The following is a 25,131-nucleotide window of genomic DNA, read 5'->3' as shown; positions in this document are numbered from 1 at the left end:
TATGGTAGTTGAACATAGCTGCCAAATGGTATACGTATCAAGCGTGGATAAACGAATGATTTTATTTACTGTGTTGTCTAAAAATTGAATCTATTGCAATAGCCACTCCCTAGCCTTCTTTGACTTTTTCTCTTTTTTCATCTTTTTGAAATATTCGACCTCTTTGCGAGTTAATTGCTTCTTTTTACCGACTCTTCCATCTTCAGTAAAAGATCTTTGCTGGTTTCTCTCTTCTGTATAAGTATCCACATCGAAATAGAATTGCATTTGTCTTTTAGCACGGCTTTCTATTGTGAGATTTTCTGGATTTAAACGTTCAACATCATTCTGGGTAGTGAATCGACCTGTTCGTGCATTGAAATGAGCAGTGGAAGCATAGGATGTTTCTGGCTGATCAAAATATTGATCATAGTACTGTGATTGTTCAGTTGTACCAGCAGCAGGCTCTACTTCACCGTCTAACTTTCTTTTCACTTCGGTATCAATTCTATCCAGCAAGAAATCTAAAGGATTACTTTTTTCTACTGTTGTCTCTACAGCTGTAGTTTGGACAGCAGGAGTATCTGGATTGATCCATGTAGTCTCGTTCGTCTCTGTATTCCACCAATAGTAAGCTTGAGCACGTTCGTCCCATACTGCTGTCCAAGTTGTTTCTGGCGACACTTTACTAGTCTCTACAGGTGATTGTGTTCCTTCACTTTTCTCTTCTTTTGAATCTAGCTTGGGTGAGCTCATGTATGGTATAATTTAATCGTTTGGATGGATCTATTGAAAGAAGAAGAAAAAAGAAAAAAAAAATACACAAAATTCATCCTCCAATAAAAAAGAAAACTAAATTAGATCCGCCTGATTGGGCAACCCTTTATGGTGACGCATCCCCTCAATTCTAAACGTTTGGAATAATCATGCACACACGTTGTGGACATTTGTGTCTTTTGTATATAAAAATGATAAATTTACAATTTTTTTATTGGGAGAAGGGATTCTCGATTTCTTCCATACCGTCAAAGGGAGAAATGAGAATGACGGCAGTTCCACGAAGCACAGATAATCCTAATTGTCTTGTCTTTTCTGTGATATAGCCAGTCTCTAAATCTATAGATTTTACATACACTTGTATTTTAGCGTCTCAACTCCTTTTTTAACTACTGTTTGCTAGTACCTTTCTGGTATTCAACAGTGTTGTCCAAAACCAAATTTAATAACGGATCGTAACCCATCAAAGTGCCAACAACTACAAGATTAGAAAGTTCAGCCCGGGTCTCTTTTAAAAGAATGGGAGACCTACCTTCTCTTCCACCGTTGAATCTCACGCGAATTTTCTTTTCCATGTATTTGCTTAAATCCAAGATGGATTCCTTCTTGGGCTTATCCTGTTGGTTGTTGTGGTATCCGCCACGTCCGCCACGTCCTCCGCCGCGTCCTCCACCTCTTGCTCCACGCTCTCCGCCTCTATTGTTATAATGACCACGGCCCTAAGAAAAAAGTTAGTATCATCCTCAACCACATCGCCTTGTCTTTTCATTTACTCGTTCAGACATTTGCTTAATTATTGTATTAAGGGAAATCTTTTTTTTCTTCGCACCCCAAATCAATTTCTTCCGAATACGAGAAAAAAATCAATCGTGACTGCTTATTGTCAAAACACGCCCATTTTTTTTTTTTTCTCATGGCAGTTTTTTTTTTTTCTTTGCCAATTTTTTAAAAAAAGCCATATATACCACATGTCGGGAAACGACCAAACCGATAGCAACTTGTCTGCAGAAACCAATCCTAACGTTAACAACAATATTAGGAGTATTAAGGAAAGGATAATAAAAACCGACAAGTTAATGAACGTCTTAAAGAAATTCAAGCAAGGTAAATAAAGAAATTAAGAATGGTTAATATAGAGATCTAACGCGTCCCGATTATAGACACTAATGCTCAAACGGACAAGATCACGGCTCTTGAATCAACTGAAATATCTCAAGCAGAAAAAATAATTTCGCTTGAACAAAAGCTATGCGATGCAGAGAAGCAATTGGAAGTCATGAAGTCCGAAAAGCTTGAATTAGAACTAACTATGTCTAAGCAAGTAACTCATCCTTCTGGTAGCTTACAAGTTATCATTGATAACCTTCAACTAAAATTAAAAGAAGCTGAAGCTTCTGTGGCGGCCAGCCAAAAAGCTCTTCAGAGCAAAAATGTAAGCTTACCTATCATATTAATTATTTTATTATCATCAAACTCATGATTGATTTTACTCTAGGTGTATATTAACCAATTAGAAGCGAAAAATGAAAAGTTAGCGGACGACATAAATGTAAATAAAGTGCCAAAGACCTCAGACAAGCACCGACAAGAGATATCGGGAAAAAATAATCTCATCCGCACCTTACAAAACGATAACAAGAACTTAAAGGCGGAAGTCGAAAGTATCCAAGCAAAGTTTGACAAGCTTGAGGACGACTTTATGACACTGGAAGTGGAAGCGGGCCTTTCAAATAACGGAGAAGAAACAAAGGTGTTAAAATTAAAATTGGATCAAGTTGAAAATGATCATGTTGAAGCCAAGTCACGAATCCAACATCTCGAATTAAAGCTTACTCGCGCCAACGACGAAAAACAAAGCTTGAGGAAAATGCTTGAATTGGCCAAGCAACGCGCAGAAACAAGTAACAGCTTTAACTCCGACAGGGCCAACCTCGATAAAACCCGACAAGAACTTGTTCATACAAGGGAGCAATTGGTGAAGTCCACAGCAGATTATACTGTGTCTCGAGAGAAGCTGGACCAGCTGCAAAAAGCCATTCGTGATTTACAATCCGAAAATAATAAAATTCAACAAAATCGTGACGAATTACAACAACGCGTTGATAATTTGATCCGTTCCAAGGCTCAGAACACCGCAGCAATGTCCTTTGAACAAGATACCGCCGATGTCAACCCTGCTCTTGTCACCAAGATTCACAGTTTGAAGGCAAGCAACCTCATGTACAAGGACGAGAACAAATATTTGAAAGAACGAGTTCGTAAGCTGACGATGTCGTTGAGCAAAAACCAAAATTTGGATGACCTCTTGAAGTCAGGTTCATCAGACGATGAAACAGGCAATATGGTTGACTACACGCATGAAAAATCACCAAGAGAATCAAAATCGAAGAGACACTCTTCTATCTCATCACATCAGCCTACTGATTCTGGTATGATCCCGTCCCGCTCAGTTAAAACAACTTCGTTGTTAAATACAGCTTCCTCGCACCCTACACCTAAACTGTCGGAACCCTCTCTTAATCCTGCTCGTGGACTAAACGTGGCTCTTGGTAAACCAGCTGTCACCACCCAGCAAGGTCTGGTCAGATCAACATCCAAATCATCTCCCCCCGTACCAGCACGGCCACCAATCCCAGTTGTTGTGCCTAAGGGCAAGAAGAAGGACAATCGGTTGAAAAAGTTCGTAAACAGCCGTAATCCGAGTAAAGTCATTGATAGCAGACCCATCATCAGTCCAGTGCACGATCGACCACTCACTATGGAAGAAAGGATGGTTAAAAAAACCAAAATGGACATGCGATATGTCTCGATGGTTGAAGAATGGGTTCAAAAAAAGAAACTAGCCGATGTAACCGATTCGGACATTGATAACATCCTTGAGGAGATTAACTCCAACTTTAAGGTGATGAAGTCTGTCAACAATCCTGATCCAAAGACCATGTCTAAGTACGGAATCGAAGGATTGTATCAAATCGACGTACCCGACAAGTGGGATTTAAGGGAAAAGGCTTATGCCTGGATTCTGTCCTATTACTGCTCACAAAATGTAAGTATAAATAATATGCATGAAATCCGCCTTTACTAAACTATACTCGTATGATGTAGGCCAAGGCCTTCCATGATATTTTCACAAGACTTAGTGCTGAATTAGCTAAATGTCTGAAGGCTAAACGCCCCGATGTCTCCGGCTCGTAAGTATCTACAGTCAAGGACTGTTAGTGAGTGCACAAGGGACAAAAGTGGATGGTGTAACTAACCTAACCTTATATATTTTCTAGTCGCTACTGTCGTTTGCTATGCCTGTTATGTAAATCACGTAATGATGTTGAACGTACCAGAACACTCTGCTTTGATGTCATTCGTGAATCAACTTGTAACAACAACACATTTGCCTGTTTGTACAACATTGTTTGTGGCTGGCAAGATTGTCTTGTTTCAGGTAAGAAGCCTTCGTTATTGTTGAAAGCTGTACAAAGCAGTATCCAACATATTTATGATCACTCGGGCATTCCTGACAATGTCAAGGTAATGTACACCGAGATCACCAAACGTTGTGATTGGGACGCACTAGACCGAATCCCTCCCACCAGTGAGGTGATCGAGGAAGTGATGGCACAACTCCTGGGTCTTGAAGGTGTACCTGTTACAAGTGAGTGAATTTTTTTTCTAATAAATGCAATATGTTATACTAAAAATCGAACTAGTCGCCTTTGACTGTTTGAGATTTGAAATCGTGAAGTCCTTTGAGTTGATATTCCACGTCCTGGGTGACTGGAAAAAAATGTACAATGAGTTCATCTTGGTTAAGTTGTGGCCCTTATTGACGAGAGACGTGATAGACGATGTGGCATTAGAAACTATGGGTAACAAACACATTTTACTCAGTCTGCCTTTAAAAGCGCATTATTTAAAATTAATTCATATAGCCGTCTTGGGTACCTTCGGTCTCTCTCAAGACCCCCTTAAAGAAGACCAGCCTGGTGTACAGTACTTGTTCGATATTATGATACAAGTTGCTAGTGTTGATGTCTCAGCAGATGGTAAGACTCACTCTTTTCTTGAAACTCATTTTTATTAACACCCTCATGTAGACGAAAGAGATATTCAAATGACCGCCATCAAGGGTGCTTGGATGTTGGGTGCTCACGACCCAATTCGTGTCGCAAAGATCAGACAATGCGTTGAAACGATAAATAACTCCTCGATGATTTAATACTGGGATATTGGGCTATTATAATTTTAAGTTGTGTAACAAATATATATATTTATATAAAAACCTGTCCAGCCAATATAAGACCAGTAAAGAGACTGTTATTCATCAAATTCTTAAAGATCTTCTTGTTACTTAGTTTTTGGGATAAAAGTAGACTGAGGACGTTATAAAAATGAGAAAAAAGAGGGAGATTTATTAGAAGGGATTAGCTATACGATGGGGACTTTGTGAGGCACTGAGAGCACTACAACGGGTAACCTGAGGGAAGCGGTATAATACAATTAGCATATGTACTTATTCCTTTTTGTGAATATGACATTGGCGAATAATATTAAACAAGGATTATTGGAAAGACTTTCACAACATATGTACAAAAGAATTCTCTGTTGATACTAATCTGTCAAAGTGGCCTCTGGTGAGTTGGCATGGTAATCACTAGCTACTGACTTGACGGTTTTATCGATGGGTTTCTGAACATGTCTTCTTACTAGTTACTTGATTTAATCTTATTCAAAAAAATATATATAGGAAATGAAACCTGTTTGAAGGTTCACGAGTTAACGTGAACTTTATTTGTGAGGCACATCAAATTTCAAAATAGCACTGTTGGAAACTTTAAAGCTTATACCAAAAAATTATGTATGCATTATATAACGTGCTCTATCATCTCTAGTACACGAAACGTATGATATATATACCCCGAGCTGAAAGGCAAATGAATGGATGATTTGCCACCCCAAGGACAACCGAACTTCTCATTTTCTTCATTAGTTTAAGAGAAAGAGGCGATGTTAAATGGATGTGCCGCAATGGCAACTCCGTAACCAATCAGAGAGCTAGGGAGTGACTAAGCCGAAAGTTTCATTCAACCGTGCTTTTTGTTTTTATAACGTTTCTTTTGCCCCAAACCATGTCAGCACAACGTACCATGACCACCACAATCAACACTTTGATGAGACAGTTGAAAGGTTTGCATTAAAAAGCTTTTAAAACGAATGCAGAAAAACTAAATAGATGAAACTAATGTAAACCAAAACGAAGATAATCCTGTTAATTGGGCGTTAATAGCTGTAAGGAAAAAAAAAAAGGGATAAAACCGTGATTGAGTACAATTGACTAAGACGTATAATTTAGATTCTTGCATATGTCGTACGCTCTTATGCCAGCTCAAGTAAGCCTATTGCACAAGAAGCCAAACATCCAGAGGTTATGGTGTTCAAGAATTATACACCTATTGACCTTTTACCCTTTGACGGGAACGGTAAAGACGGCCGTATCTTGATGGCCGTGAATGGGTCGATCTATGATGTGACCAGAGGTAGAAACTTTTATGGGCCAGGTAAGAATTAATAACATGTATATCTCAGGAAGAAATAGAATTTAAATATCTATTAAAAAAGGTGGACCATATGCTAATTTTGCTGGTCATGACGCCTCTCGCGGTTTGGCAAAGAATTCATTTGACGGTGACATGTTGACAGATCCAAAGGATTCTATTGATAAATTAGAGGATCTTACGACAGAAGAATGGGAGTCTTTAAGGGAATGGGAACAACATTTTGGCTCAAAATATCTCTTTGTTGGAAAGTTGATTGAAAACTGATGACGCTCTTGTCCTGTGACCTTATAAAAATACACATATTTATATCAGGAGATTGTCAAGATCATGTCAATCACGCTTTTCTCTTTTCTCTTTCTCTCTTCTACTTTTTTTTTTCATTTTATTATCTTCTTCACAAAACATATAAATGTCCCTTGGTAAATAAAAAACAGTTACTACTTGTTTGTGAACAAATACTAATGGTAATTAACCTAGTTTTACAGTTACCAGATGAGTTGCAGTTAAAGATTCTTGCACAATTGCCAATTCCGGATCTTTTAAAAGCAACTGTGGTATGAATATGTGATTTTCAAATTGAATTATGATAGATAGTAATGGGTGTTGTAGGTATGCCACAAATGGAATGAGCTGGTTTATGAAGGATCTTTATGGTCTACCATCAACGTAACACCCTTTTATAAGACGATTCCTATTGAAAGTATCCTGAAATTGATTAAATGCTCTTCTCGGTTCCTTAAAACTGCAAATTTTAGGTATAAATCACACATCTTTTGATTATTTCGTACTGATAATAATGATAATAAAAAAAAAAATAGAGGTTGCATTCAGCTGACAGGGCATGGGTTACGAACTTTATCCGAATATTGCCCTAATCTTCAAGTGTTGATCATTAAAGATTGTAGAGGACTATCAGCAGCTAGTATTGCACACTTTTTACAAAGAGCCAACGAATTGAAAGTATTGGACGTATCAGGTTTAGATACGATGAAAAATTCCAGCCTTACAAGCACGTCGCTCAACAAACTGGAGAGGCTGAATATGAGTTGGTGTCGGAATATGACTGGATCAGGAATATTAAGCATGATTACAATCTGTACAAGTTTACGATATCTGAAATTAAATGGATGCTCACAATTGGATGATATTACAATGTCGTCCTTGGGAACTTATTTACCCAATTTGAGTCATCTTTGTTTAGCAGCATGTACGAGTCTCAAAGATTCCGGCCTATCTTCATTTCTAAAAAACCATTCAGCCTTCCATTTAACCCATTTAAATCTATCCAGCTGTGCAAAGTTAACAGATGTTTCATTAAGAAATATCGCCATATATTCAACAGGGATATCCCATCTGGAACTGGCTGGTTGTGTATTAATGACGGACTTGGGATTCACCTTCTTATCACCAAGGTTAAGAAGTCTTGTTCATTTAGATTTAGAGGACTTGCAACATATCACAGATATCACGGTCAAAACAATTGCAAATCATCAGCCACATCTCGTTAGGTTCTGCTTATCAAATTGTACACAAATCTCAGACGATGGTATTGCACACTTGGTATTAAACGGTATCTGTCGTGAATTACAACATATAGAACTGGACAACTGCACCATTACAGATGGAGTGTTAAAGTCAATTGCTATGTATCTTGAGCAGCAACAAAGCAAGCTGACAAATTCTAGTTTATTTACGTTTAAGCCTAGAAAGATAAATGTGGAGGTGTTGGATTGTTCGAATATTACAGAAATAGGGGTGAAGGAAGCTTTGGCAAAGGCGAGTCCCATGTTAACCATCAAGAGTTTCTACTCTTTTCAATCAGAAGCCGTTTCAACAACCCATGATGATGAAGTAGATAATATTCATCGGCATCATAGTGGTGCCCAAACAAGAAGACGTGATCCATCTGCAGGTCAGCATCACGGCTCGGGAAATTGCATTATTCTTTAAAAGAGTTTTTTTTTTTTTTTTTTTTTTTTTTTTTAAATTATTTATTTATAAAATATACACATATTTTAACAGCATCCACCTGAAGTATTTGCCTTTGAAGGTGAAGCTTGATCTAATCTAACTTCTTCTCTTTGACGGGTTTGTTGAGCTTGTTGAGTATCGATTAATCTCTTTTTGATATCCCTTGCCAAATCAAAGAAGGCTTCTTCTACACCAATATTTGCTTTTGCGCTGGTCTCCATGAATCGAATACCCAACTCGTTTGCTAAAGCTTCTCCTTGTTCCTTTGTAACCACCTTTTGAAAAGAGAATCAGCTATTTTTATTCCTGATATCGTTTTAAACTCTTACTCTTTTATCTTCCATATCACACTTGTTACCAATCAGAATCTTATTAACACCTTCACTGGCATGTTGCTCGATATTAGAAAACCAATTTCTAACGTCTGCGTTGTAAAAAATAAAAAAATTAAGAGGGATTAACAAGAGTAGTTGAAATGTGGGGCATGTCATGTCTTACTGCCAAAAGATTTTTCATCGGTAGTATCGTACACTAGCAAGATACCCATCGCACCACGGTAATAGGCTAAAATAGAGACAAGTTTCAGTTTTCTTTCTGCAGTGAGACAAGCGAGTTGTTTTACTAACCCGTTGTGATGGTACGGAATCTCTCTTGTCCGGCCGTGTCCCAAATCTGTAACTTGATTCGCTTGCCATCCAGCTCAATAGTGCGAATCTTGAAGTCAATACCAATGGTTGTGATAAATGAAGGAGTGAACGAGTCATCCGAAAAGCGAAGCAATAAACAACTCTTACCAACACCTTTTTATTTATAGAAGAAAAATGGTTATTTTTTTTTTTTTTTTATGAAGGTAAACTTTTATTTGTTTCTTACCAGAATCACCGATAAGTAAAAGTTTAATCAAGTAATCGTAAGAAGCACTTTTCGCAGTTGTCATTATAATTCACGGTAATAATATTAATAAATGGCTGTATGAAAGAAGAGACAAAAAAAAAAAAAAGTCGAAAATGCACTTTGCTTCTGCCACCACTATCATACATACAAGCGCTGACAAGTCACGTGTGTTTTTTTGCAGGCATAAATGAAATCTGAAATAATGCATTTATTGCATATAAAATCATGTTGTAATGCGATTTTTTTTAAAAAAAACCCCGTGATTGAGCATGTAGAAAAATTTGGACGTAGTTCGGTTGCAATTTGCTTTGATGGCATTACTTACTTGTACCGGCCAGTTATAGTTCTTTCGTCACTATCATACAAGTGTGTACATAATTGGTGATAATTAAAATAATTTATTCTTCCCTTCCACCTGTGTGGTGGAGATAACCTATCGAAACCAAGTACCTCTAATGCTGGTTACGTGGGATCAAAAGTGGATCCTCCCATAGCTCTTTCAGAATATTGGTTGACTGCGTGTAACATAAAAAAAAAAGCTTAATTTTGTGTATATTCTCACATGTGAGCAAAAAAGGTCTGAATGTTTAGGTATCACTGATTATATGCTTTACTCTGTTGAGACTATGTTAAAAAAGAAAGAAAGAAAGCAATAGCACATGCGTAACTTTAGTGAGGGAACAAGAAGATACCAAGACTTGATCCATGTACTATTGCAACACACATGTTCATCTCAGAAACAAATTCTGGTTTCGCTTAGTTTAATTGGTTGGAGTTGTTATTCAGAACATTTGGTACTCATCTATATTTTGCGCTTTGACCCAGTAGCTAAAGTCATCTAATGTGACAAGTAAATGGCAAAAAAAAGAAGTGTGTGAGCTATGAAAAGACCACGAGGTCTCTTTTTTTTTTGCAGATTATGGTGTTGTATGGAGGACGAGACTCCGAACTCCAACAGCCAGTGGAGAATCAACACAATACAAAATAAAAACGTATAATCATCTGGTGATAACGTCAAATCCAATAAAGAAGGGTGAGAGTTTAATTGCCTAATTAACTATTTTGTCTTTCTTGGGAAATAAAATCAAACACAAGCTGTCGTACCAAAAGATAAGGTGTTTGGGGACCAAAATTCCTAATTTATACATTCGATCCCTAAATGGGTGACTGATTTCAAATAATAAAAATAAAAAAAAATTATTTATACATCTGTTGTGTATTGTCAACCTTCCTTTTCTTTCATACGCTTTCTCTCCAAAATGTTTAATAGTACTGCATTAAATTATGCCTTCAGTATGCTTATGACATACCTGCTCTCGCAGTTTGGACAAAAGTATCTCTGGTACAACAAGAGGGACGATGGCACTCTGAAAGAACCTTGGGCTCCTAGTCCTAAAAAACTGCCATTTTATGTTAATGCTTTCAATATCTTTGATAAAGAGTCCTATCATGCACTTACAAGATGGTCCAAAGAAGTTGGTGAAATTTTTTCGGTCAAGATCGGTCAAAAGCACATCATCGTCTTGAACAATGTCGAACTCGTCCGTGATTGCCTCATTGTCAACAAACAGCTCTTCTCATCCAAATTGCCTTCCGACACTCAAGAAAGTATCTTAACCGACAAGTGCAAGACTGTATTTTCTTCTACTTTTTCTGTTTATTGGAGTCGCTTAAGACGTGCCATGTATATTGTTATTTGTGGTACCTATTTATCTCAATTCACTCAACATTTCAAGGCTCAGGCCAAGAAACTTTCATTCGGTATCGGTGAGTCGTTAAGAGAAAACAATACACTCAGTGGCAAGGAATTGCATCAATTGGTCGAAATGGTAGCCATGGATACTGCTTTGACTTTGGTCGTGGGTGATTCGGTCAGTGTACCACGTGAACCTGAAGCTATGTTGGACCTTATTCAGAAAGTCCGTGTGCTCGAAAAAAGACAATCTGGCAAGCATAACCGTCGTGGTCAATTCTTCCCTTCATATAATTCGCTTCTAGATGTCGTACACTTGTTCAAATGGGATACCGCCTTGACAGGAACACGTAACCAAATCTTGGAGATATTCTTACCTTGGTTCGACCCTACCTACCAAAAGAGAAGAGAAGCTTTGGCCATTGTAAGTGAGGAAGAGAAGCAAAAGGTGCTTTTAGGTGATAAATTGGACTGTATTGCCAAGAGTTTATTGAACATCGAACCTTCCCAAAATGATCCTGAGCCTGTTCAATTAACAAAATCTGAAGTCTTGGTGAATTTGATCCATACATCACTTCACGCTTATACCTATTTGTCTGCCACTATTTATACTTTGATTCAACGTTTAGCTACCGAGCCTGAACTTCAAGAAAGATTATTCCAAGAACTTGCCACTGAAGAAAGAGATCTTGCTAAGGCTTTTGTTCGTGAAAGTCTTCGTGTAGATGCTCCTAACCGTTTACTCTCTTACAATTCTCGTACTGATTATGACTTTCCTGTGGGAGATACCAAGTATCGTATCGATGAAGGTTCACCTATTGTTGTGAATGTAGATGCGATCCATAACAACCCTGTGTATTACCCTAATCCCGAAAAGTTTGACCCTGATCGTTACCTTAAATCTGATAAGAAGAAGACTTCTCTTTTGGAATTTGGAAAGGTTGCTGGAAGAAAGGTTGTGGTAGATAATTTAGCATTCGGTGCTGGTAGTCGTATGTGTCTTGGTCTCAGAGCCAGTGAAGGATTATTGTTATCAGTCTTGTCTCAAATTGTGAAGCAATATAAATTAAAGGGCGGTGATGTTGAAGATAAGGTTGAGTTCACTACCAGCATTTGGTCTTGGACAGGAAGAACTGAAACCAGAGGTTCATTCATCGAATTTATCAAGCGATAAATGATATACATTTATAAAATACCCCCTCCCCTCTCCCTCCTTCCCCAAGAAAAAAAAATTAATTTCATCTTCATATTTTTACAAACTATTTTTATTTTAATAAACTTTTTTTTATATATATATATTCACATATTCACAAATTTACAAATGCTTAAATTAGATGTAGATGATCAAAACAAGCTTTTAAATTCTTGCTCCATCATCTCCACAAAGGAGCCTGAAGAGTCACGACGAGATGATTTTAGTTGATCTCGCATAATATTTAAACACAGAATAAGATTGGCCCTAATGCGATCCAAAGTCACCTCCTCATCTCCGGGTTGCTGGTATTTATATTTAGCGGCCCTCATCAACAACTGCCAGGTATTCATCACCCACCGCAGATCCAAGAAACAAGAATAATCTCGCGACAGTAAGAATTGGAAGAGTCGTACCATGTCCAATGCAACCACAACAGCAGTATGAAGAAACGGTATATTAAACCCGATTTGGGATATATTTAATACTTTGATGAATTCCAATATCTCTTCATCATTCATTGTTAAATCTTTTGAAGAACCACCACCTCGCTTGATATGTGCCATCTTTTGAATTATCTTCACCCAGTGGTGCATTTTATTATGCTCATTTTCTTCGTGGTGACAAGCGTGTTTTTGTACATGTTTAAACTTTTCTAACAGCTCCGTGGTATCTAGGGGCGTATCACCAGGTCGTTTGGGTACATATGATTTAGACATGATTAAATACTCATTGTAAAGTATTAAGGTAACCATGACAGGTATGGGAGAATCACCACATTCCAACTCAAGATGTGTAAAGAATTCAATATCAGTCCAAGTGCCTTCAAAAAGGGGTATCTGCAATTGGAAATCCACGGGTAGAACATGTCTGTACCAGTGCCGCATCACCATCTCCACTTGATGTCCAAACGTGCCGATGAATGTCATGAAATCCGGTGCAGAGATGTTTCCGATGGTCATTCTAATGGATTCACGTAATTGATTGATATGACGTCGGACTTGAATGTACTGCTTTTCTCGCGGTGAATCATCTTGGGCCGGTTGGATATATGCGTCGTCCAAATCTTCCATTAGATGGGCGATACGAGGTATGACAGATCGTGATGGGTTTTCTGTTTCCATAATCTCATGTATTAAAATGGCAGATCGTGAATGATGTAAACAGCGGTAAATACGTGCAAACAAAACTGATTCATCCGAACATGATCCATCCCGAGATTTATACTGCGGTAATAAAACATTATATATGCGCTCTGCAATACAAAGATAGCGATCAGCTTGTTTGTCATCCTTGATCAAGATTTTGGACACTGCCAAAAATGTAAATGTAAATAGTGTTTCCAAGTTGGCTTCATCAAATTGATCCGCAATCAACTCTCGTGCTTGTTCAAAATAATATGCTCCATAATCACTCAGTGCCTCTTCTGGTATAATGGCGCTAATATGTTTACAATTTTGTTGACAGATGATACTGCAAAGCGCCATGACAGCTGGAGATTGAATGACGCTTCTTTCTGTCATAAAGAGTCGTATAAATGAAGGAACATGTATATAAAATTTCTGTACATGTAAGCAGTTGATATAGGTGTACACTAGTCGCATCGTTATGGTTTCCATACTTGTCGCGGGAGCAATTACAGTCACACCCGTGGCACCATCGTAATGTAATAAAGTAGGTGTATACCCCGCCAGGCTCTTAAACCTTGATTTTCCGTATTTTCGCCAAGTGATCATACCAAGTGCTGCACCTAGGGCATCTCTGGGAGTGCATGGTTCCTTTAAAATTGGGAAAGGTAACTTGGATGTAGACGTTTGGTATAAACAGGTAGTTGCCATACCCTCAAAATGTGACATGAGTTCTGCGTAAGAGCTAATGTGTGTTTCGATAGACATATTTCCGTTTTGAACAGTTAATGTCCAAGGTTGCTGACTACTTTTTTTTGTGATGGTTGCTTCAATAGCTTTACATTTAGCTATTGTTTGTTTTTGATCCAATGGAGCAAACAGCTCTTGGTGAGATTCTTTTTTGAAGGCACGGTCCTGGTGATAATGATGGTGGCGATGTTGTTTTTGTTTGTGCTGGGAATCATAGTGATTACTCTGTGCTGGTATATATTCCAATGTATTGTTCATCGAAACAGGTGATGGATAATCGTAATATGACTCATCTTTCTCGGTCTTGATCTGGTATACTGAGTCACTATCCTGGGAGTATACACTCATAGATCGAGTGTCCGGAGAAAGAGAGTTTGTTTCTCTAGAAGTTTGAATTTCCTCGACGTTTTTGTCTCGAGCAATCTTCAGTGTGCACAACTCGTTCTCCATAGTAGATATCTGTAATTGAATATCTTGGATTTGTTTCATGTATTCCAATTCTTGTATGTATTCTACATCTTTGGGTGATGGCACGACTGTAAAGGTGCATGTAATGTTGAATTTGATGCATCTGGACAAATGTCAGTTAATAAAGTTTTATAAAGCATTATGTAGTTAGACCTTACCTTGCGCAAGGTTGTTCATAAGAACATTTACGTTTCCTTTCTCGACATCCTATAAAGCTAATGTGAATAAAATAGAAGCTTTATATTGCATTACAGAAAATGAAAATTACCATTACAAGGAGTCTTTTTCAAGACAGTTTCGCTAGACATTTGTTTTTATTTGAAAGGAGTGGGAGAATTTCTGGAAATACGTCGCAGCAAAAGCGTGATTCCCAAAGAAGGTTTTTTTTTTTTTTTTTTTCATTGTCCGTGACCATTGAAGGCTTTCAGCCAATAAAACGGTTTAAAAGAGTGCGGTGTTTCGGTCCTTATCAGATTTAACAAAAAAGCATATAAAAACAAAGGATAATCCTTTAAACGAAGAAATGATTTGGAACTTGTTTAGAAATCCTACAATATATAATATGGCATTTAAGACAGTCTTTATAATCTAACAAATAGATACTAGATAGTGTGACATTTGCATGATAGTTTTTGAAGATTTGATCGATTTAAACAAGTCAAATATTCTTTGACGCCAAAAGTACGTAAGACGAGTATTTCTAGGAAATGTCTGTAGTGATTGCAGCTAGAACCAGGAAGAGATTCTAGAATCCACCTCCAATTAACAGAATAAACTTTCCCATAAATTATCATATTACATAATAATCATAAGATTTGTAAACAAAAAATAAGATAAATAATCGTAGCAGGCATGGCGGATGCACCTTTAATCTTTTGGAATAAAATATATCTTAGTTATGACTCGCTGTTTACAACAATATGTACTTGAATGTCACTAACACTTTCCTCGTCTTTCTTAGTGGTGAATCAACATGTGCTGCTTCAAAATTTGAAAGACAGGTCAATGAGAATGAATACGGGGAAGTCTTACAGCATATCATGGGACGACCTATCGATTATTACTTCCCAAGGGCCACCTATCAAATGACAAGAACAAGGATCAAGCCATTGAAATAGCAGCCATGGAGATCAAGCCTGCTGGTGTGAATATAGAGACTGAAGTAATTCAGATCAACAAGAATATCAGGTTGAATTAGAGCATATTATGTTGTCTACGATCACATTGTGGCGAAGATTCCGATGATAGCCTTTTCACGATTGGTATGGATGTTATTGGTAATGTATCCTGGAGAAAAAATATATGATTGCTTTCCATAATGTCTAACTTCTGCTGTATGTTTGAGTGGTTATCTTTACATAGTCAAGCAATTTGAGGATCTTGTAATTGCAACCAAGGCCCATGAGGTAAACATGTTTCTGCTAGCAGACGCTACAGGGGCACATTCTAATTAGCTCGCCCCTGTGATTTAAGCATGTCAGGCTTGTTTTAAGCTGTAAATGGCTGTGATAAATGATATCATGGTTTTATGGACAGCGATACAATGGATAATCTACTCAATTATTTGGTAAGCATTACAACCTTAAGCACTGTGCATTTACTCAACGCAACCTTTCGCATAGGATGTGATTATCAGTCTATATCAGAAGGTCAATTTAGCATCCAAAAAGGTTTAGAAATTATAGATTTATGCTTTTATGCCATCAAAAAAGGGAAATTCTACAATAAAAGATTTAAGCGACAACGTATCTCATCTCGCAAAAGCAATAGCCTTGCCCCTTGTGTCTCACCATCTTACCCAAACCACGAGTTCCCTGGGGCTACATTTTTCACACGCAAGCGACCCAAAAACAAAAAGTCGCAAAATTAAATATATTAAACACATTTCGTGGAATAATTAACTAATTTCCGTTCAAATAAACTACAAAGGTTCTTTATTCAAAACATTTAGGGAAGCAATCGATGGAATTGCTGTATACAATTTTGCAACTGTTCGACCGAAACGTCTTCACTACCTTCAATGATTTTTGAAGTGAGGGTTTCTACATTATTTAGATTGCCTCTTCTGACTCTAAATCCTTCAGAAATTTCCAAAACATTTCAATGTGATTGAGCTCAGGGGAATAAGGTGGAAGATATACAGGTATATATCCTCGCTCAAAAATTACAGGACCAACAATATTATGACTATGAATTGGGGCATATTGTCCATACCGATGTGAAATCCCTTCATGTTGGGGAACCCATATATAATGTCTAAGGTATCGCTGATGAATTGAAGGTAATGGCTAGTTGTGGTTCCTTTCGGTATAACAGATCCATTGTCTCCAGGTGCTTTTCGTTTGTTTGCACCCACGAACTTTCTTATTTTTTTTTTTTTTTTTTTTTTTTGACATTTCCTGGATATCTTGGGCTCACATTTACAACATCGAATCCAGAGACGGCGCCAATGACTGGTAATTCTATAACTCCTTTCGTGCCACGCGCTGACCAAACCCTAGATCTGCGCAAAAATACACAAATTTGCATGTACATCATGCCTTTTTCTTTTATTCATTCCTTCACAAGCTGGTCACGAACATTTAAGGTTTCTTTGTTGATTATTAGGTTGCATTCCTCTTTCACGAAGTCAGCGATTCAGCTTTTCTTGATATCCAAACCTTCAGATCTCTGTATCAGATCTTCAACTGCGTCCTTTATTATGGTGGATGGATGCTCGTTAAAGCAGTTGATCGAACTTGCCTAGTACTGGTCGTCCAGCCTGCTTACAGGTTTGCTACTTGGTGTGCGATTTGTTTTTTTGAGACATTGGTTGCCTTGGTCACACGCAAAAATCGGGTCTCTAATACCAAAAACAAAATTATTCCTCGGAAGTGTACCCAGATTTCGCTGTGGCATAGTTCACTGCTGCGACAGTCAGAAAATATACTCCAAGCCTCAGCCACAAAAAAAAGGGACGTGCTCGACAGCATGTGCTATAACAAGGACGACGCTCAAATACTGAAGTCTTTAAGCCCCAAAAAGAAAGAAAGAGAGATAACTTCATACTTTATACCAGTCAATTTCTTAGGTCTATCAACGTTGTAATTTCAATTCTTTTACTAAAGCGACACAGCAACTATTTATGATTATAAGATGTTAAAAGAATAAATCTGATACAAAGTCTTAAAATTTTTATGGGTCATTTTAGACCAACCAAAAATTTATGTCGGAATTGAGTTAAAGCAGTTTAAACCCAAACCCAACAACTCGATGGTTAATCCATGTGTCTCAATGACTAATATTGCCCCTATCAGTTCTGAATATTAGTATCTATTGACAACGCATGAGAAAGCAGCATTATAAAAATGATTCGTACATCCTTCCCCTGCTGCTTTGGCTGAGTGTACTTACAGACTAGTATGATTGAGGAGAGAAAGGCGCAGTTGTTTGACTTGGTTAATAGTAACATCTGCACCCCTCTTGAAGCGATTAGTCACATATAATAAAGTCATACCAAGTAAAATATGACCGGTTGTTTTTAAGCATCTTTTTGTGAGTCTCACCGGTATAACCCGACGGTTCAGTCATTTTTTCGCACTTTGAATATCATCTATAATTATCGCGATTTCTAGTTTAATCAAATCCGTGGGTATAGATTAGGGTGTTTTATGAAAGCATGACAAGGTGACAATCAGACGTTTTAGATTCAGGAAGAAATCAAGAATTTCTTATCCATAAGAGAGTGTGTATCACCAAGCACACACCATATATTTTGAGGTAGTGCGTAACAAAAAGGTGATGATCACAGTGATGACTGTGAATGACAATGTATTTCTTTTTCTGCTATTTGCACGAGATAGCACTAGTCAGCAATTATCGCTACGCCACATGTATACCTTTTGCTATCACGCTAGTAATATGAGGATAAGACAATGGGGCCCATGTTCTGTTAGAATTGTGGTTATTGATTGTCCCTCAGATATTAGTGACCCTCATTGTCCTTTTGTGCATCCTTGCTCCAAAATAGCTGATGACATCCGCAGTGTGTGATATACCAACCCATATACTGAATTCCTCCTTTACTAGCTGCGGTGCTGAGTCTGTGTGCTCCCCGTCACCCCTTTATTTGAGCCAAAATGTGTGTACTTGGCAATGGAGATCCAATTAAGGAAAGTTTCGGTAGTATGGTTCAAAGCGGTGAAACTGGGGGGGGGGTTGGGCTTTTTTTATTTCTGTGCGTGTTTTGCATGCTGAGCCTTCTTCTCTTTTACATATTTCTAAGGGTGGAATTCCGTTTAGTTTAGATATTATGATTCCTAATTTAATTGAATTGCGTGCGACTGAGATAAACAATGATAATATGTATGTGGCAATCGGAGTATGTAAAAAGAGCCGATCGTATTGGGGAGCCAAATAGATTTCGCTTAGCGTACCGTTTTAGGCATTTGTGTGCATCATCCTTAACCGAATGATTTGATTGGTAGGAACTACGGCATGATTTGGGAATAGAAAGTGCGGATGTTACGGTTGCCAACACAAAAAAAATTGTTTACTCAGCATGATTTAATCCCCAAAAAACCGCAGCAGTGAATCAATTTAGAGATGGTTTGCGATTAAATTAAATATAGCGATTATCTTTTTGGTTAATTAAGGGTTTTCGCACGGTTGAATAAAAAAGAAATTACGGGAATTCAATTGGATCAGGACCAATGTCCCGAGAAAGAAAAATTTCTTATTGGTTCAAAATTAGGGAATACTGGATTTGTCCAATGACACAAATTTGTTTATTCACACCCTCCTGGCATGAAATGAGTGGGAGATCATCTCCATCTCTTTTTTAGGTGGTAAATAACATTTTTGAGATAGATAGGATTAATCTTTTTTTTTTTTTTATTATTATATTAATGAAGGGTAAAAGGGGTTCAAAGATAAAAGGTTAGATAATCTTTTAATGAGTCAGTTTAACGTTTTTTTAAAAAAAAAGCGTCAGGATTTTTATCCCAATTAAAAAAGGAAGGGGTTTCTAATTCTCAGTTACAGTGAGTCATTGAGAGAAATATAATATGCTATATTTTTTTTAAATTTCCGCTTATCCCGTCTATAAAATGAAAATGATTTTTTCGTTTTTCTTTCTTTTTTTCCTGTTTTAACCCGTTTCTCGTCATGTCCAACTATAATAGCTTTATCCTTCCTCCAATTCAAACGAACACTAACGAAACCAATTGTTTGGAGCAATACTATCGCTATATAGTAGGCATGTCGATGAATCAACAACAGCAACCATCCACCGAAAATGAATATCAAAAGATTTACGTAGATACCCTAGTTGGTAAGCAACACAAACACACATACACACACACATGCAATTTATAAATTTTTATAACATTACTAACATTTCCATCATAGATATCACTACACTCACCATTCGCACTTCCTGGCCAATGGAAATCTCGACCACCAAACAAGGACAACCGGTTGTAAATACCCAAGCATTCGTCAGACATCTTTTAAAACGCTCCAGAGCCACTCGTTCAACTCTTCAATTAGCCATCTTTTATCTTTTTCGAATTCGTCCTTATATCAACAAGCGCAGTCAATTTGATCCTATTGTTAAATGCGGCAGACGTATGTTTTTAGCTGCTTTAATTTGTGCACATAAATACTTGTACGACAATACATTCACCAATGCCAGTTGGGCTAAAATTAGCAAATTGCCCGTCAAAGAAATTAACGGAGCTGAACGAGCACTTTTAGAAATGCTTGATTATAGACTTTACGTATCTACCGAACTGTACCAGAAATTCGAAGCACAATTAAGAGAAGCCATTCCAGTCTCTACTACAACTGTCAATAAGAAGCGTGTGTTCGAACAAGACTCTTCTATCAATAATACCGTTCATCCAATCAAAAAGTCAAGACAGCAAGACTATTCTCATCATTTAGTACATGGCATTCCTACACCTGAAGATGATAAAGTTGAACTTTAAAATATACCTTTCCTTCCTATTGTAAAACTCCATTCAAGTTGAAAAACTGTATATATTCCCCCTCAAACTCCCAACTCACAAACATTTTAATAAAATTTTTTATAATACGTCATCCCTATACAACTATCTCTAATTTTTTTTTTCCTTCTCATTTATCTTTCTTTCGCTTGTTAATTATTTAATGTCCACAAATGAAAATAAAGCCTATACGGCACTTGATCAAAGCTCAATGCCCAATTTTAATTCCTCATGGGTTAATTACAAAGGTACTATCTCTTACAACAGGAATGTAGATCGCTTACTGATTTATAAACTTCGTTTGCTAGGCGCGTGGTTTACTACAATCTTTGTTGTGGTAGCCTTGAAAGCCTTATTCACAGTTATACCCTTCATCACGCCTGAAGCAAGTTGGACATTGACAAATTTGTCGTTTAATTGCGTAAGTTAATATTACTATTATCAGGATTAATATTCACGCTTCATGACAATAATAGGGTCATTACATCATGTTTCATTGGGTGCAAGGCATTCCGTTTGAAAATAACCAAGGAGCGTATGACGGATTAACATTATGGGAACAGATTGATGGCGGTGTACAGTTTACTGCCACTCGTAAATTTCTGACTGCTGTGCCCATTGTATTGTAAGTAAAGGGTCTCACAAAAGATAGAAGGCTGTTGCTAATACTTTGTATCTGTGCCCAGGTTTTTATTGAGTACACATTATACGCATTACGATGTCTTTCTTTTTGGCATCAACTTTACTGCACTTTTAGTTGTCTTGATTGCAAAGCTACCTGTTATGCATAGAGTACGAGTCTTTGGAATCAATAAACTCGACTATGAAATGGATTAGACACTCACTATTTGTATCTCTCACTTTTTTTTTTCTTCGTCTTGTATATTATTCTTTAACCCAAACACACACACTCACTCATATTGCACACACACACACACACACGCACGCACACACAATCACACAGACACACACACAACATCCATATATATTTTATTTATCAATTGATATGTCTTTCTTTTTTTTTTTTTTTTTTTTTTTTTTTTTGGCCGTGATGACAGTAACACAAAAATATCACACACCACCTCCTATTTTCGTGTTTTATTGTTGACATCATGATTATGCGCCTTGTATCACGCTAAAATAAAATAAAAATGCGATCTATAAAAACGAGATTATGAAACAGGAAAGAAAACTCTCTTCTTTCCGTATAATTCTCATCCAAAAAAAAAATGTCTGCTAATCCTTCTGTCCAACAAACCGAACAAAAGTTCAACGAAGCCGTCGTGACCAATGAAAAGAAGTTAAACGAAACCTATGATAAAGTATCTGCTACTGCTCAAGAAGAATTAGCAAAGGTGAAAGCTGAATTTAATGAATTCAAGGCAAGATCTGGTCCCAAGGTACAAGAGGCTGAAAACTTTTTGACCTCTCCTGGTGCTATTGGTTTTTATCAAGGTAAAGTATTTACAGAAAAGAGAGAGAGAGAGAGAGAGATGTAAGGATTTACGTGAGAATGTTTTCTGATACATATTATCAGGTCTTGTTGTTGGCGTCTTTGTAGTTCTCGGCTATGCAAAGTATAGAGGTGGTTTAGTCCTTTAAACAATAACCATAATTTTTACGTGTTATCTTTTAATATCATAATAATTATAAAACAATAAAAAAATTATAACTCTTGTGTTCTCGGCATTACATCATGGAGCTTTGATGCACAGTCGGTTTTTTAACCTTGGTCCATTTAGAATAAATTTTACTGGGGGAGAATGTGTATACGAGGGAGACTCTAGCTTTTTAAAATCAAACCATGATTTAAGACTTTTTTTTTGTTTATATTTCGAAACAGTTGATAGGAGACAGATTCTCGTTGGAATGTTTCATCTGTAATGTATATTTTATGATACTAAAGTCATATATGAATATTGTCGTGTTTTTATGTATATACGATATAGAATATTAACAGTAATTGGAAATAACAAACTCCCTCGAATAGCCCTTATGTGGCGTCAATTTTCTTGAAAAGAAGAAGCGTTATTAAGACACACATGCACACACATACACACACAAGATAACTTACTTGCTAAATGGCGCAATGCTATTTCCAATGTATCCCAACCGGTATACACCAGGTTCAACATCATGAGCCACGTGCCATTCTACGGTTGCTTCTGAAGTACCTAGTAATTGATGTTTATACTTCCAAGAGAACCTAATTTTGTTTTCCTTGTTAAGTATAGACTAATTTTTGATTATTAAATTTAGCACTTGTTACCTAGTGTCATAATCATCATCTGTCCGCACTACTTTCCATTGATCCTTAGCAATCTTCTTTTCTACCGTGAGAAAGGTTTTATTCAGCATGGGATCGTTTCGAGGATTTCCAGCAACAAAGCTAGCAGAGACTACTATAGGTGTACTGGTTTTTGTGAAGTGATCGGAAGAGACGTCTCTCAATACATCGCCAAAAGATCTAAATAGGTGAGATTGGTCTGACCGGTAGATAGGCGTGAGATTAAATGATTTTTTGGTGTAGTCTGGTAATTCTTCAGATACAATGCTGTGGTTGGTTGGATTTGCCATCATGAAGACCAGCTCCTCGAAGGCTTGAATATATGCTTGTAATGTGTTTGGACCATAGGGTGTCTAGATGAAATACATATGAGTTCTACAAATATGCTAATGCATGTAAAAAAAGGATTTTACCGATGCTCCTTCGTATCTTTGGTTTTGGTATTCTTCAAAGGTTGTACAGTAAGACTATAATAAAAGAGTTTAATATGGAACAATATTTTTTACTGTAATATAATATATACGACATACTGCATATCCATTAGCTGGGCCTGAATGGATGACGATGGTATCTTCATTTCCCAAATAATTTTCAATTAGAGCGGTTTTAATTGCCATTTGCAGCCTTCGCCCACTCATTGTGGTAAATTCTGACGGAACGGCATAGATAAATACATTACCCAGCTTGAACAGCTGAATATCGAGTATTTCTGGCTGCCATGCATGTAAAGAAGTCATTTCCCCTGTATCTAGCAAAATAGGCTTCGGTGCTTGACAACGCCTTTGATTGGCGCTGGGTCTCTTGACTATATTACGGATAATGTCCCAACCAAGATTACCATGTGTTGTATTTTGATGGAATCCATGTAAAGCGGGGCCATCCGTTGTCCCAGCAGCTAAATAATGTGTTAGTTTAATATTTATGTGAAGTATGCCAGATTATCACTTACCAAAAGCGTATCCCTATATATCAACGTTAATTGAAATGACATGATTTCATAACCCTATTTATTTATAAATCCTTACCATGGCGGCCGCACAAAGTTTCGACTGCTTATCATGATTGGTAACCACTGCTTTTGTAATGTCCCAATATCTTTGAACATAGTCTACTGTTCCATCAACTTGGGTTGATTCGGATGTATATAGTTCTAACGCTTTTAGCGCTTGGTTCTCTCCAATAATTCGATTCGATTCAATACCACTCGTTTCCCAGCCCGGACCTCTAATAATTACCGAGATTTTTTAATGGGGGGGGGGACATAAAGCTAGTTGCATTCTAATTACCGGCCGTTACATTTGCTTCCACTAGGACATTTCGATTCACGCGTTCCATCACAAGGAATATCAGTACCTGTACAGAATGATCCCAATGTATTTGGACTAACATCACCTTCGTTACTTTGAGCAAAAGCAGCCACAAAAGATGGTGATATATTTCTATTCATGTGTCTTTCCACCAGATAAGCAGCATAACCCTTATTATCACCATTAATCAATCGATTCGTGTTATTGATAGACACACCATGGACAGGAAACCTATTAGATATAGAATGAATTGACTTGGTCATTAGAAAAAAATGAATTTTTTCCTTTACCAGCTCACTAGTCCAAGATCATGTCCTTGATTATTTTTAAAGCTTAAAACGGTCATGTTCTTGTCAACATCATGTTTATATAATGCTCTTTCTTCAAATGGATTCAATAAATAAGCTTGGGGTGACCTGTTGATGTTTGAGTTTAATAATTCACCACTGGAGAGAGCAAGTGATCCATCGACAAGGTTGTCATGTGCGTTTATGATAGACTGCATAATTCCTTGTACCATCGGATTCGCAGTCTCTTCAATCCAGCCTAAAACGGAGATTTCGTACAGAGCTATTTTAAAGGTGTTGAGAAGCAAAGAAGATTGTGAAGCTAAAGAGATACGTTACTATATTGCAGATAGCCACCCATGCCACTATGTGAGTGAGTGCTGGAAATCATGACATTTCCTTCGGTATAAATGGGACCGTATCTCTCTTGGAGCTTTTCGACAACTCTTTTCTTGATGATATCTCCCATGGATTGAGTATCGGTGTTGACAAAGACAATCCGAGCTTTTGTTTTAGGGTCTTCAATGATGAATGCTCTTGCCCACAATCGTTGCAAGATACCTTGACCGGTCTGTCCAAGCTCTGCATAGCCCATCATCATGACTTGTGTAACTGGTCCAGTAATATCTGATTTACCTGTTCCAATACGAAACCCGCCAATTACTGTTGTCAATGCGAGAAATATCAATATAAGCCTTATCATTTCTGTGAGTGAAATGAAAGAGAAAAAAAAAAAGAAAGAGAAAAGGGGGGAATTTAACAATTAGTGAATTATTTCCTTTTCGCACACATAATCTAATTTATGGTTCAGCTGACAGGAATAGGACCTTTAAAAATCATTTTGGATGATGGGAGAGAGA

General features: G+C 37.3%; 12 protein-coding genes across 12 annotated transcripts; 7 read left to right on the top strand and 5 right to left on the bottom strand.

The window, feature by feature from the left end:
- Window positions 1–7: 7 nt before the first annotated feature.
- Window positions 8–794, bottom strand: EV154DRAFT_494553 (uncharacterized protein). Its single transcript, XM_051599911.1, has one exon. It carries the CDS (start codon window positions 733–735, stop codon window positions 91–93), a length of 645 nt encoding a protein of 214 aa, XP_051462079.1. The 5' UTR covers window positions 736–794; the 3' UTR covers window positions 8–90.
- A 139-nt stretch (window positions 795–933) lies between these two features.
- On the bottom strand, window positions 934–1,574 carry EV154DRAFT_494551 (U6 snRNA-associated Sm-like protein LSm7). Its single transcript, XM_051599910.1, has 4 exons — window positions 1,530–1,574; window positions 1,289–1,475; window positions 1,163–1,234; window positions 934–1,095 (listed from the first exon to the last, which is right to left on the bottom strand). Exons 1-4 carry the CDS (start codon window positions 1,539–1,541, stop codon window positions 968–970), a joined length of 399 nt encoding a protein of 132 aa, XP_051462078.1. The 5' UTR covers window positions 1,542–1,574; the 3' UTR covers window positions 934–967.
- A 912-nt stretch (window positions 1,575–2,486) lies between these two features.
- On the top strand, window positions 2,487–5,060 carry EV154DRAFT_494545 (uncharacterized protein; the record flags this gene model as incomplete). The annotated part of the gene is made up of 6 exons (XM_051599909.1): window positions 2,487–3,802; window positions 3,862–3,947; window positions 4,035–4,405; window positions 4,461–4,619; window positions 4,683–4,796; window positions 4,848–5,060. Coding segments are annotated over exons 1-6 (2,026 nt in total), but the record flags the coding sequence as incomplete, so codon positions are not given.
- An 819-nt stretch (window positions 5,061–5,879) lies between these two features.
- On the top strand, window positions 5,880–8,258 carry EV154DRAFT_535999 (uncharacterized protein; the record flags this gene model as incomplete). Its single annotated transcript, XM_051604107.1, has 7 exons — window positions 5,880–5,937; window positions 6,038–6,039; window positions 6,104–6,230; window positions 6,370–6,548; window positions 6,794–6,862; window positions 6,918–7,063; window positions 7,127–8,258. 7 exons carry the CDS (start codon window positions 5,880–5,882, stop codon window positions 8,256–8,258), a joined length of 1,713 nt encoding a protein of 570 aa, XP_051462076.1.
- Window positions 8,259–8,263: 5 nt separating this feature from the next.
- On the bottom strand, window positions 8,264–9,279 carry EV154DRAFT_436142 (ras family-domain-containing protein). Its single transcript, XM_051596815.1, has 5 exons — window positions 9,153–9,279; window positions 8,906–9,079; window positions 8,778–8,843; window positions 8,609–8,703; window positions 8,264–8,554 (listed from the first exon to the last, which is right to left on the bottom strand). The coding sequence occupies exons 1-5, from the start codon at window positions 9,214–9,216 to the stop codon at window positions 8,324–8,326; spliced, it is 630 nt and encodes a 209-aa protein (XP_051462075.1). The 5' UTR covers window positions 9,217–9,279; the 3' UTR covers window positions 8,264–8,323.
- Window positions 9,280–10,399: 1,120 nt separating this feature from the next.
- Window positions 10,400–12,153, top strand: EV154DRAFT_494528 (cytochrome P450). Its single transcript, XM_051599908.1, has one exon. The coding sequence runs from the start codon at window positions 10,433–10,435 to the stop codon at window positions 12,038–12,040; it is 1,608 nt and encodes a 535-aa protein (XP_051462074.1). The 5' UTR covers window positions 10,400–10,432; the 3' UTR covers window positions 12,041–12,153.
- EV154DRAFT_316283 (uncharacterized protein) lies at window positions 12,126–14,704 on the bottom strand. Its single transcript, XM_051594932.1, has 3 exons — window positions 14,678–14,704; window positions 14,562–14,610; window positions 12,126–14,506 (listed from the first exon to the last, which is right to left on the bottom strand). The coding sequence occupies exon 3, from the start codon at window positions 14,422–14,424 to the stop codon at window positions 12,211–12,213; it is 2,214 nt and encodes a 737-aa protein (XP_051462073.1). The 5' UTR covers window positions 14,425–14,506; window positions 14,562–14,610; window positions 14,678–14,704; the 3' UTR covers window positions 12,126–12,210.
- Window positions 14,705–15,323: 619 nt separating this feature from the next.
- Window positions 15,324–15,857, top strand: EV154DRAFT_477110 (uncharacterized protein; the record flags this gene model as incomplete). Its single annotated transcript, XM_051598082.1, has 4 exons — window positions 15,324–15,404; window positions 15,476–15,565; window positions 15,602–15,680; window positions 15,766–15,857. 4 exons carry the CDS (start codon window positions 15,324–15,326, stop codon window positions 15,855–15,857), a joined length of 342 nt encoding a protein of 113 aa, XP_051462072.1.
- A 3,790-nt stretch (window positions 15,858–19,647) lies between these two features.
- Window positions 19,648–20,372, top strand: EV154DRAFT_412850 (uncharacterized protein; the record flags this gene model as incomplete). Its single annotated transcript, XM_051595538.1, has 2 exons — window positions 19,648–19,714; window positions 19,792–20,372. The coding sequence occupies 2 exons, from the start codon at window positions 19,648–19,650 to the stop codon at window positions 20,370–20,372; spliced, it is 648 nt and encodes a 215-aa protein (XP_051462071.1).
- Window positions 20,373–20,878: 506 nt separating this feature from the next.
- Window positions 20,879–21,227, top strand: EV154DRAFT_535995 (ORMDL family; the record flags this gene model as incomplete). Its single annotated transcript, XM_051604106.1, has 2 exons — window positions 20,879–21,015; window positions 21,077–21,227. The coding sequence occupies 2 exons, from the start codon at window positions 20,879–20,881 to the stop codon at window positions 21,225–21,227; spliced, it is 288 nt and encodes a 95-aa protein (XP_051462070.1).
- Window positions 21,228–21,251: 24 nt separating this feature from the next.
- On the top strand, window positions 21,252–22,082 carry EV154DRAFT_494516 (uncharacterized protein; the record flags this gene model as incomplete). The annotated part of the gene is made up of 2 exons (XM_051599907.1): window positions 21,252–21,845; window positions 21,928–22,082. Coding segments are annotated over 2 exons (285 nt in total), but the record flags the coding sequence as incomplete, so codon positions are not given.
- On the bottom strand, window positions 22,065–25,007 carry EV154DRAFT_494502 (Neutral/alkaline nonlysosomal ceramidase). Its single transcript, XM_051599906.1, has 10 exons — window positions 24,611–25,007; window positions 24,275–24,554; window positions 23,964–24,215; window positions 23,703–23,901; window positions 23,627–23,639; window positions 23,208–23,572; window positions 23,091–23,144; window positions 22,660–23,030; window positions 22,465–22,596; window positions 22,065–22,401 (listed from the first exon to the last, which is right to left on the bottom strand). The coding sequence occupies exons 1-10, from the start codon at window positions 24,972–24,974 to the stop codon at window positions 22,344–22,346; spliced, it is 2,088 nt and encodes a 695-aa protein (XP_051462068.1). The 5' UTR covers window positions 24,975–25,007; the 3' UTR covers window positions 22,065–22,343.
- Window positions 25,008–25,131: the final 124 nt, after the last annotated feature.

This window comes from Mucor mucedo, assembly GCF_025094135.1.
Source record: "Mucor mucedo strain NRRL 3635 chromosome Unknown EV154scaffold_9, whole genome shotgun sequence".
NCBI classification, from domain to species: domain Eukaryota; kingdom Fungi; phylum Mucoromycota; class Mucoromycetes; order Mucorales; family Mucoraceae; genus Mucor; species Mucor mucedo.
Note: the sequence above shows the minus strand (reverse complement) of the source record. Positions and strands in the feature narration are given on the sequence as shown.